The sequence below is a fragment of the Populus euphratica genome, unplaced genomic scaffold (assembly GCF_000495115.2).
Source record: "Populus euphratica unplaced genomic scaffold, PopEup_1.0 scaffold44.1, whole genome shotgun sequence".
Classification (NCBI taxonomy): Eukaryota; Viridiplantae; Streptophyta; class Magnoliopsida; order Malpighiales; family Salicaceae; genus Populus; species Populus euphratica.
Window position 1 is genome coordinate 1003686 of NW_011499865.1, and position 12364 is coordinate 1016049.

General features: G+C 35.4%; 2 protein-coding genes across 2 annotated transcripts; both read left to right on the forward strand.

The window, feature by feature from the left end:
- The first annotated feature begins 1930 nt into the window (after nucleotides 1-1930).
- LOC105125941 (probable N-acetyltransferase HLS1) lies at nucleotides 1931-4229 on the forward strand. The gene is made up of 2 exons (XM_011026620.1): nucleotides 1931-2268; nucleotides 2439-4229. The coding sequence occupies exons 1-2, from the start codon at nucleotides 2098-2100 to the stop codon at nucleotides 3420-3422; spliced, it is 1155 nt and encodes a 384-aa protein (XP_011024922.1). The 5' UTR covers nucleotides 1931-2097; the 3' UTR covers nucleotides 3423-4229.
- A 5173-nt stretch (nucleotides 4230-9402) lies between these two features.
- On the forward strand, nucleotides 9403-11376 carry LOC105125942 (zinc transporter 6, chloroplastic-like). The gene is made up of 2 exons (XM_011026621.1): nucleotides 9403-10226; nucleotides 10833-11376. The coding sequence occupies exons 1-2, from the start codon at nucleotides 9504-9506 to the stop codon at nucleotides 11145-11147; spliced, it is 1038 nt and encodes a 345-aa protein (XP_011024923.1). The 5' UTR covers nucleotides 9403-9503; the 3' UTR covers nucleotides 11148-11376.
- Nucleotides 11377-12364: the final 988 nt, after the last annotated feature.

Consider the following 12364-nt stretch of genomic DNA (forward strand, 5'->3'; position numbering starts at 1 on the left):
AATTACATAAAACGAGAACTAGACAAAGAAACAAGGGTTTGCTCAAAAGCATACCAAACACAGTGTGTGGTTTGGCAAACGACCACAAGATGCAATACATCTATTAAAAGAGAAGAAAGTAGTGCTTTATGAATAAGTTGATCATGTTGTTTGTAACGAAGAAAAAAAAAAGATTAGTCTAGAAGAACCATCAACAAAAACCACATGAGAAGGAGGACAAGACAAGGAGCCATCAACAAAGTGAAAAATACCTTGTCTAATAAGATACGACTTCATCTGTATTTGTCAATAAAGATAATTAGTGTTTGTAAAATCCAAAGAAATAACTTGTTGAGTATTAGATAAGGAAAAAATCATTGTAATTGAAGCATTTATAGGGGAAGATTCACGACAATAACAATAGCAAGGGAAGATTCCAAAGTTTGCATCGATTGAGAAGAAACGAGAGCCTATGATGTAAGAGATGGAATGCTAGTCCCTTGTGGGGAAGAAAAAAAATTCAGGGTAAGGGTAAAGTTCATTAAGAAGAGGGAAAAGAAGTTTTAATATGTTAAGACTCTAATATTAAGTTTAGAAGAAAATGAAGCTTTGACCAATTAGTTAGTCAAACTTTTTTATTTATATATGTAAGGCAATATATAATAGTTAATAGAAATATTACCACACAAGATAAATCCTATCAATATTTTCTAATTATACACATTATGTATTTTGTAATTTCCTATAATAGCTTACCTATCAACTTGCAAGGGCAAAATGGGTTAATGATAAAAATAATTTAAAATAAAACTTCATCCAAGTTAGGCTTCATATTACTAGATTGATATATCAAATCGAGTTTAATAAGCTAGTATGTTATTGATCCGGTATAAATTGCTAATCATTAATAGTAACATATTTACCTGGGCATGATTCGTTAAGTTCAAGCCAAAGCATAATTTTTGTTGCATCTATTAATTTTCACTTCTTTGTTGACTATTGTCTGTATCAATTGTCTTGATTAATGACCATCCTCTTAGCACAAGCTAAATTTTCAGGCGCGCGTATACTTATCATTCATAGCTAGGCCACTCTAGAGCAGCCTTATGATTAATTTCTTATTGGCTTTTTTCATGACTAGCTAGTAGAAAGCCAGCTAGTTATGGTTTTATAGTGGGGTTACTTTCACTTTCGAATCCAGGTGTATAAAAGGAGGCCGATATGGACCACCGTTGCCGCGCACAACGTGCACAGAAACAAATCGTGAAAAAAATTGAGCTAACGCAGAACCTTCAGTGTGAGCAGAAGGGGACTTATCCTCTTGCATAAAGCTAAAACTAATAAAAATCTCCCCCAGCTCAACAATTGATTAGTCCGGCTCCAAATTAGGTAAACCGCATCTTAAATACCTAGAAGATTAATTTGATAATTCGATAGAATTATATATATAATGAACTTCTTGTTAAAAAATCGTTAATTTAAGATTAGATTTGAGATATTTATGGCCTACCGGCTCTCTTTTTTCCAAAGCATTGTACTGTACATATACATACATACATACATATCAATTAGGTGGTCGTAGATGTACTGTATGAACCAAAATTTTGGAGGGGAGAGGGCTTAATTTATGATAGGTTTATTATGTTTGGCCAATCAATTAATTAACAACTGAGGGTTGGCCAACTATACATATTCTTGGGAGTGCACGGTGGCGTGAGCCTGAGGTGATCTTAAAGTGGATAGAGCTTGATTAAGTTAAGAATGGCAAAAGGCTAAGGACAAAAAGACACGTCCTATTATTACCCGCCTTGTGTCCAATATTAATTATTGTTGTTGAAGCTCGATGTTGATGTTGATTAGAGAGAACATTCCGCAATATTTCCCACCTTTCCATATAAACGATGATCAATTTGAATTTTCAAGACAAATCATTTTAGTTAGTGGTAGAGCAAAGCACCTATTTATAATTTCTTACATTACTCTAGTTTACTACCTGCTAGGTTTCGTCTTGTATATGAGCTCTCGTTTCTGTTATAAATAAATAAAGATTGCTCCTATATTCACCCTCTTATGCCAGTTGCAAAATATTCTTTTCTACATATGTTGCAAGTTTGAATAATGGGATGTGGAGAACTTAAAATACGAAGCTATGATGTTCAAGTTCATAGAGCTGGAGTGGAAGATCTTGAGAGAAGATGTGAGGTAGGCCCGACTGAAAGAGTACTCTTCATAGATACCATGGGTGACCCCATCTGTAGAATCAGAAACAGTCCGATGTACAAGATGCTGGTACGTGCAAACTATATACTGATCATCATCACTATTAATTATTTTTCCCTTCCTTTGTTTTCATTACATCCATTATCACACAAACCCTATATATGTGTTGTTACATCCATTACCGCTTCTAATGATGTCTTCTTGACGAAAAAAATGCAACCTTGTTTCTTTTACGTTAGGTAGCCGAACTGGGCAGCGAATTGGTTGGTGTCATTCGGGGCTCTATAAAGCTAGCAACCGTTCATAAACCTCCAAAGAATATAGCCAAGTTGGGTTATGTGCTAGGCTTAAGAATTGCACCACTTCATCGACGAAAAGGGATTGGATCGAGGCTAGTGCTTGAATTGGAGAAATGGTTCATAGAAAATGATGTTGACTACGCGTACATGGCTACGGAGAAAGATAATGAAGCGTCAGTTAATCTCTTCATAAACAAGCTTGGATATGCCAAATTCAGGACACCGGCGATTCTTGTTAATCCAGTTGATCATCGCGCCTTACGTTTGTCATCAAAAACTGAGGTGGCAAAGCTCAAAGTTGAGGAAGCTGAGTTTCTATATCGCAAGTTCATGACTTCAACAGAGTTTTTCCCTGATGATATAGGGAATATACTGAGAAACAAGCTAAGCTTGGGGACTTGGGTGGCTTATCCCAGAGGTGAGTCATGGGATGATTTTGGTTCAGATGGGAAAGTACTTCCAAGAAGTTGGGCTATGCTTAGTGTATGGAACAGTGGGGAGCTCTTCAAGCTAAGACTAGGGAAAGCGCCCTTCTCTTGCTTTCTATACACAAAGAGTTCAATATTGATTGATAAAATCTTTCCATGTTTTAAGTTGCCTGCAATTCCAGATTTTTTTAGTCCATTTGGATTCTACTTCTTGTATGGAGTGCACCATGAAGGATCGTTATCAGGAAAGCTGGTTCAACACTTGTGCCAATTTGTGCACAACATGGCGACAAAGTCCAAAGATTGTAAGGTTATTGTAACAGAAGTTGACGGTAAGGACATCCTAAGGCTTCACATCCCCTACTGGAAATCACTCTCCTGTCCAGAAGATTTGTGGTGCATAAAGACCTTGAAAAATGAAGAGAACACAATACATCAATTGCTAAAAGCGCCACCGACAACAACATCCCTTTTTGTAGACCCAAGAGAGGTTTGAACAATTTGAAAATACCCCCTGGCCTTATTATTCTTGCTTGAGGCCAAACCTCACCTTATGTATTGTTAGATAAGTCCATCCCTCTCTCCCTTTGTGGGGACTCGCTTTTCTGTTGTACCTTTCACATCAGTGACTCAAAATCTCAAAAGATTTCCTCAATTAGGTGCCACCCTCGCTCTCTGTCCTTGTTTTCAACTGATCAATTGTCGCTACCCTCATGATCTTGACTAATCAAGAAGCCAGTTGTCCTTGATTTGTCCCTGGCTCTCGAGGAAAAAAAATTCGATTGGATCATCCAACCTTCATTAATTTGTCGGCACCCATATATAGCTAAGGTATTCCCTCACATGCCATTGCAAGAAATTCAGATTTCTTTTGAGGTGAAAGGCGGACATAGCTATTGAATGCAAAGAAAAGCCTAACGAGGTCTCCAAATTAAGTTATTTAATAAGGTCATCTGATATTGTTTCTGCCAAACCTTTTATGACTTCGACGAATTTCAGCTCATGCATAATTAAGGCACAGCATAAAGTTGGGAAGATGTCAGCTTCAATGACCAAATGCGGATCCTACATCTTCCGAAACCCTAGTTCTGATGATAAAACAAAGTTGGTTAGGGTTTCAAGTCAATAGTCACAGTCGACACCATGTTTGGCTAGGTAAAGCAGCCGCGACTTGGGCATCTATTAATTCTCTCCAGCCATAGAAGGAAGTTGCTCCATTTATAGTCACCATTGATTTTGTTTTTCAAAGGTATTTCTTGTCATCTAAATTCGTACGTGTACCGAGGCTAGCATAATCACGATTATTGGGATGATGATTGTTATGACCATAAAGATATACTGATTTCATTAGTTAGAAAGTAAGCAATCGCATGCAATCATAATGGAGCAATATACTTTGATTATTGAAAGAGGCTTTTGTCTTTTGATTGACACATTTTGAGTGAGTGGAGCACGAGAGCACGAACAAGTGGTTTAAATGACTTGAGAGGTTTCTAATCATGATAATGCCGATATATACTTGCATGTGTGTTGCATTACATTACATATATATAGAGCTAAAGTTGATATATGGGTCATCGCTGCAATAAGCACGAGCACTAACCCCTTTATCCACTTGTAATCCTAGCTAGCTAGCTAGCTTGCTTGTAGTTTTCCCCCCATCTTATTTAACTCGAACTTTGAAGCTTATTAATTATTTTCTTACTGTTGTAAGAGTAGTAGCATGCTAGATAACAACGTTGATAAATTCTTAATCTTTTATTGAATTTGCTTGGAATTTTAATTACAGCTTGGGTTTTGTTCACCCAAAGATTTGCGACGAGTTGCCTTTAGGGAATTAAAGATTTTAAGGACGATGTAGAATTAGGGTTTTGATGTGCGTGGAACAAGTGGGTTTGCTTATAGATATGTCCCAGGTAAGAGTTAAGCAAAGAGGGACCGTAGCAAATTAGCAATAAGACATAAGAATGCTTAATAAAAAGAAAAGAGGAAGAATTTATCAACGTTGTTAGCTAGCATGTTAGTACTCTTACAACAGTAAGAAGATGATTAATAAGCAAAATATTAATTACGTCCCTTGAGGGTTACTAATTCTGATGCGGAATTAGGGTTTTGATGTGCGTCGTGGGAAAATTGGGTATGCTTACATATATGTCCAAGGTGGGGTATTGGAATTCAAATTATTTTCTTAGCTGTTATTATAATCCGAGGGACCGTATAGCAAATTTGCAAAAAGAGACAAGAGTGCTTTAATAAAAAGAAAAGAGGAATAAAAAAAATACATGCGGCTACAATATATATTAAAAGTAAGATAAATATTCAAAATCCTTAAATTTACTCGCAACCAAAACTCCTCGGTAGCCCTATATTAAGTTGGAAATAGAAAAAAAAAAACCATAATTAAAAACTCGTGATTAATATTCTAGTTTTTAGTTAAAATAAGATTTCTAAAGCGTATTACTGTCTTCCTAAATAGTCTACATTTATTGAAATATCAAAATGTACATATATAACTGATGATCTTTCTCTCATTTGCTTCATCGCATCTTATTTGTATTACTGTGTTATTCAATTAAGTTTTTTTTGTTTTAACTGAGTGATTTCTCTCATTTTCCAGCTTGTTTCCTGTGTATGAGTGTGTTTTTGTTAATTTAGTAAATTCAGGGAGAACATTAATTTGCTAAGGAGATAATATAATTGTATATACTTATATAAAAAAGATATTATCCCAATTAGGATCTTAAGCAAGCCTTCTACATCCATATCATTGCATTTATAAGAGAAGTTTTCTTACGTGATATTCAAAAAAATTAAATAGCTTAAAAATAAAATTTATATGTTAAATAATTAATTAGTTTTCGATAATCTGATTCATTCTTTACGATCAATATGATTGGTAACTTATATCTGATATTTAATAGGTTAAAATGCTTGGTAACTAGTATATATATAAGTTTTTTTTTTATGAATTTAAAAACTGTAAGTATATTTTAAAAAAAATATATATAATTATATTTTACAGAGATAAACTCTGAAAATATATAGCTAAAAATATAAAAAATGATGATATTGTAAACTTGAAACTTTGAGATCTTATGAGATATTTATAGCATATAAATTTTATCTTTTTGTAAGGATAAAGGGTTAAAAAATTATTTTATTCATGTGATATTTTGAGTTGTATTTCACTTAAAATAATATATATTAAATCATTATAAAATATTTAGGGGCTCATGTTAAAATTACAAAAAAATTACTAAAAATGTATTGGATTTAGATAAATTATCTAGATTTATTTGAGATGAAAGTAAACCGAGATGCACTTCTTATCATCATGCTATGGTTGTTGAGTTCAAGCCACTTCTAAATTTGAGTTGATCACAATATCTCACTTAGGATTGGAATTTTGAATAATAACGTATTAGAAAATAAACTCACTCACCACGATTCCAAAGATATATTAACATCACTCCCTGCACTTGCATAGCCTTATCATGCACGCCAAAAAAAGAAATTAAAAATAAAGAGAAAAAAACAAACGGAAAGTGTTATTATGACTCTGAACATCACACCACTCGACTATATAAGTTAATTCAATGGAGGCTACTTGCAAACAGCTTTTTGCATCCTTGTATGAAAGAGAAAGAGAGTACAAAATTCACCATAGAATCAAGAGCACACATGTATATCCATACACTCGCATAATTCCGATTGTCTGATTTCAATAATTTCCCACCCCAAGAAAACTTGCAGGCTCCACAGTACTAAGAGTAGACCAAAAAATGATGCTGGCCACTTAGAGAGAAGGATGTTCAGGTATTTCATGCTGGCAAACATTCGTTTCTAAGTGATGCCTTGACAAATCTCCCTAGGAAATTTAGAAGTTCGTGATCATCAAGGTTTGTTTGATCAATCATTGGACTTTTCTCTTAGTATTCGAGCACTTAAGAACCTATGATGGAGATCACGATTCTTGGAACATTCATGATATGATATATAACTAGCATACACACACCCACACATCCCAGTTTCAATTCCTTTGAGGATGTGAGAATCAAGGGCATGGCAAGGTCAATTTACATGGTTGTTTTTTAGCTTCCTATATTTATTCCAGTCTTTCATCTAACGATTTCCGAAAGATTAGAGGAAGTTCTTTGGGCAGAATACATCGTGCACGACAATTGACAAGCTCCCACCATTTTTGTTGCTTTGATATCACTAAAAATTATTCTGACTAACGAAATCTGGACGAAGGCCGGTGTAAGCGACCTAAAGTAATCATTTAGGCCCAAAGACTACCAGTTTTGATTCAAGCACCCAGGCCTGCTAATCATCCTAATCTGCTTTCCATTAAATCTATATTGGGCCTTGTAAATCTGGAGTGATGGTGAGTCTTTATTTGCTTTGATCTTGGGCCTGGGAGACTATCTGAAATCCATCTTGGCCGAAGCACAAAGTGGACGTTGTCTCCAAGTTTACAACAAGCAGTTTCACAAAACAAGGAACATAAAATTAAAAACATTTAAAAAAAAAAAAACCTTATCTATTTCGTAGACATACAAAATTTTTATAGATTATGAAGCTTGGACCCAGCGGGGCATTTTTGTTTTCATATAAATCTCCTTTCTTTCATAAAAATCATCGTATAGATTCATGGATTTGGCTCCTAGCTTGTATGGTCACACTGTAGAGTTTGAAATGAATGTGTAGTCATGGGCCAAGGATCTGATTCTTTAGATAGAAAGCGTGGACTTTCAACAAATTCCATTGGGCTTTACAATAAACAGCTCTTGCTCTGTTTAATGCTTGCAGGCCTGCTATGGGGCCCATTAATGAGGTGCCTAGGTGTAAATTTGTTCTATACCGTATTTTAAAAGGAACCTCCGAGACAGAAAGGCGACGATGAAAGGAATTAGATTATGTGAAACCGTAATTTAACACCTAAGACAATCCTTTCTCAAATCAGTCATAACTTTATAAAAAACCAATTATCCTAACTTTCTCATGTATAGTGTATTGGTGGTTGTCACACTACACATCTCATGATTACCGACTTTATAACATCATCGCTGTCTTATAGGCGAAGTGGCGTCTCGTCGTATATAGTGTAATTGCTAATCTTCTTTTCTTTTCTTTTTTCTTTTTTTTTCTTTGTACCTTTTTGTTTTTTAAAGAATACCCCTAGTTTATTTCCTTGTTATCACTTGAAATATATATTTTTAATATTGTTATTGAACTTATTATAATAGTTTAAATTTAAAAACTTTCAATTTAACATTTTATATAACCTAAGTTTTAAATAAAATTATATAAGAGTTATCCTTATTAAAAAATAATATAAATCATATATTAAAATATTATTTAACAGTTTAAGTTTTTAAATTACAATGATTCTTTTATATAGTATCAAAGATTTAATAACTAAATAGTTACGAGTTTAAATCTCGCCATTATATTAATTTATATTTTTATTTATTTAATACAAATAAAATATAAAATAATATAAATCTGTGTAAGTTTTAAGAGTTTTTACTTGAAGAAATATATTATAAAATAATATAAATAATATTTTAGAATTTTATAAATAATTTTTTAACCATCCCAATGTGTCCTTGTTAATCAAAAAAATTCAAATATAAAAAATCAAATGAAAAAAAAATAGATAGAGATCAAGCTAACATTAACTACTTTATTAAACTTATAAAACTTTATTAGATTAAATTAATTTTTTATGTTATTATATAATAAAAAATATAAAAAAATATTTATATTCAATATAAAAAAATAAAATTAAATAAGAATTTCAAATTAAATAATCAAATTGAGGGGAAAAAAATCCAAATATCCCATTACAAGAAAGCCTAGAGTCGTGGAAGCCTACACCTTTCTCTGAACACGAACCTTTCTATTTCTCTTGTAGTATAATATGCTGCCAAATTAAATGTTAATATAACCTAACTTTCGTTTGCTAGTGGTTCATTAAACATTTCATATCATGACCAACCTTTTCTTTTTTAACACTTTTCTTTTTTTTGGAATACTTTACACGGACAAAATTGTTCTTCTTCCCCCCCTCTCTCTATTTTAAATATTTTTACCGAGATCCTTACATGGTCTCGACACGATTATTTAAGTAAGCTAGGTTTTTTTCTCGTATTTTTATCAGGACATGATCAAAAACCTTTATTCTAAAATCTACCCACAGTTCATATTTTAAGTTCCTTGATAATCTGGAAAAAACACCACTCAAATATTTTCAAGGAAATTGCACAAAGCTAATTCTACAAAACGACAGCAAGATCAAAGATTGGAAACACACGCATCGCACCACCACAAAAAGCTTCTATACCAGCATCACCGTTCATTCAGAAGTGGACCCCATCAATCCCCACTCTTCAGCAAGAAACCTGTCCCTCAGGCAACCATTCCTTTCTCAATTGTGACACTCCAGTCACACACGGCAACGCCTAGTCTTATAAACTTCCAAATCCAAGTCCACAAAGACCCAACACCTCGCCACCCATCCCTCAACATTTCTCCTGCAGACTTCAGCTCAATCAAAACACCATTGTTTTCCATGGCAGCAGCTTGCTTGATCGACGCAACCCGCTCCACAACATGCAGAGACACGCAAGCTGCAACCCACCTAAAACTAATCTCCATCTTAATAATCTTCTTTACAAGCATAATTGGCATCTCTTCTCCCGTTCTCTTAGCTCGCTATTTCCACGGAAAAGCCCTCTATGACAAGGCAACTCTGATAATCAAGTGCTTCGCGGCAGGTGTGATCCTCTCAACTTCATTAGTTCACGTACTCCCCGACGCTTACGATGCACTATCTGATTGCCACGTAGCATCAAAACATCCATGGAAAGATTTTCCTTTCGCTGGTTTTGTTACTTTGATTGGGGTCTTATTGGCTCTGTTAGTTGATTTAGCTGCAAGTGCACGCTTGGACCAACATGGGCACGGGCACGGGCACGGGCACGTGCACGGGCAAGGGCAAGGGCAAGGGCATGGAAACGGGCAGTACACGGTTGTTGGGATACAGGAGGAAATGGTGGGAAAGAAAGAGAGTGACAAGTCGGTTAAGGTGGAGATCATGGGAGAAGTGGATTTGGTGAAGGTAAAGCAGAGGCTGGTGTCTCAGGTATTGGAGATTGGGATTATTTTTCATTCGGTGATAATTGGGGTTACTATGGGTATGTCACAAAATAAGTGTACTATAAGACCACTTGTTACTGCTCTTGCTTTTCATCAGATTTTTGAAGGGATGGGTCTTGGTGGCTGCATTGCTCAGGTAAATTACTCTTAATTATTTCGTCAATCTAACCTCTGATACGGATGGCACTCATTAATTAATTAACTTGTGGGTTTTGTAATTCGTGAAGTTTAATGGTATGCCGTGTTTTAGTTTATTACCTTCCTATTCCTTATTGCGATAAGAAAAGGTCTGTGTTCGTGGGCTTGAAGTGGGGTGATTTGTAAGTGGGCTCTTACATGTCTTTCTTTCTGTAACCGACTGTCTTTCATTTCTTCAACCACCTTTTCCTTTTCCTTCGACGACTGCGAGCTTCTAGTTTACACATTTAATGGAAGCATGGTGATCATAGAATATGTAGCCAGTAAGTAAATCATGAGGGACTGGGTGTACTTACTTAGTTTATAGAATTTTACATGGCAGTCGGTGCGAGAATTAAAGAGTCATTCCTCATTAACAATGGACAATAAAGTGGAAATGCCACCATAAATTTAGTTTAGTTTTATCTACTTTCTTCATTGCTATTGATTTTATTTAGAAGAAAGTTGTCGTCAGAACATGCCTAAATAAATTGGGTACACCTTTTTTTGGGAGTTTCATTTTTGCTTTGAATCTGATTGTTGAAGTAATGGTGACAAATTGCAGGCAGGGTTTAGCTTTGGAACAGTGGCCTACATGTGTTTTATGTTTGCAGTGACTACGCCGATGGGGATAGTGTTAGGGATGATCATATTTTCAATGACTGGTTATGACGACAGTAACCCCAATGCCTTGATTATGGAAGGATTACTGGGGTCATTATCTTCAGGTATACTTGTATACATGGGTCTTGTTGATCTGATAGCTGCTGATTTTTTCCATAACAAGCTGATGAGTTCTGCTCCATCGTTGAAGAAGGCATCGTATATCGCACTAGCTCTTGGCTCTACTTCAATGTCAATCCTTGCTCTTTGGGCTTAAAAATTCTTTTTGTGCTTTTGTTTATAAAGGCCAGACATTAGAGTTATGGTAAGGGAGTATGTACGTAGTTCAAAAACATTCAAATCGTTTTCAACGAGAGAGATTCATGCCTGCTGTATAATTTCGCTAGCATGTAACTATGAAGGTGTATAATTCTGAAAATGTGGTGTCCTGTGGCCATGTGGTATCAAAAAATGGAGCTGGGCTAGTTACTTGACATTTTCTTTCATGTGTCGTTGATTTAGCCAGAGAATGCTATGGCGTACACCTTTCTACACCGTAGTGTCCTTCTATGCCAAACAAGTGGAGGAGTGCTACTAATTAAAGAACTGCAAAGATCATTAAATTTCCTGATGTTCCAGTACTAATTCTTATCACTAATTGATCAATTAAATCACCATCTACACCGGCTGCGTCCAAAATTTACTTGGACGGTATAAGAACAACCGAACCACTTTCAACCCTTCCATCCATGCACCTCTTGGCTACTCCTATGGCTTCTGCTTGTTCTGTACCGATTTCGTATGTCTCATGTCCGCATAATCAAGCAGAAAAGGAAGCGTTACTGCTCGGTAGTGATGATATTGGGCATTTCCTTTATGGGCCCTGTAACATTCCTGGTTAATTTGTTTCAGTTCGTTCCTCCGCTGAGCAAATGGCCTAATGATTGGGACAAAAAATGCTGAGTTCAGACATGACGAATACTGTCAGATACCCCCTATTAAATTTAAACACCTTGGATCGTTTTCTTTTTACTCATGGAATGGTGTGCTGTTTTTTTTTTCTTAAAAAAAAAATCTCAGTGCTAGTCGTGACTGGAAGCTCGCAAAAATGACTCCGTGTTCCACTATAAGTCTATATCAAAGCTACGTGCCGACAGATGGTTGGAAAACGAGGGCCTACGGGTATGCCTTTTCTTTTTCTTTTTCTTTTCCCTCTCTAGAGAAATATGGATTTGTTTTGTTGAGCATTCGCCACTCTTCCTTTCTTTCATATTATCAGGCCATAAGAACCCTACGATGAACCTAGTCTACGCTCACCAAGAGCGTGATTGGTCCGTCAGCTTTCCTCAACCTTCGGCCAGTGGACCACGAATTGATCATGTAAGGGAGAAATAGGACAAAATAACTAGAGTTGAAAACTGAATAGAGCTTCAAACAAGTTTGGACCCTTTATGTTTGTTGATATATTTTAGATGGACACCTTATTTGGGAATC

Coding starts and splice junctions, on each gene's coding strand:
- LOC105125941 (XM_011026620.1), top strand. CDS start 2,098: ATGGGATGTGGAGAACTTAAAATACGAAGCTATGATGTTCAAGTTCAT. Junction 2,269..2,438: donor GTCCGATGTACAAGATGCTG/GTACGTGCAAAC, acceptor CTTTTACGTTAG/GTAGCCGAACTGGGCAGCGA.
- LOC105125942 (XM_011026621.1), top strand. CDS start 9,504: ATGGCAGCAGCTTGCTTGATCGACGCAACCCGCTCCACAACATGCAGA. Junction 10,227..10,832: donor TTGGTGGCTGCATTGCTCAG/GTAAATTACTCT, acceptor GACAAATTGCAG/GCAGGGTTTAGCTTTGGAAC.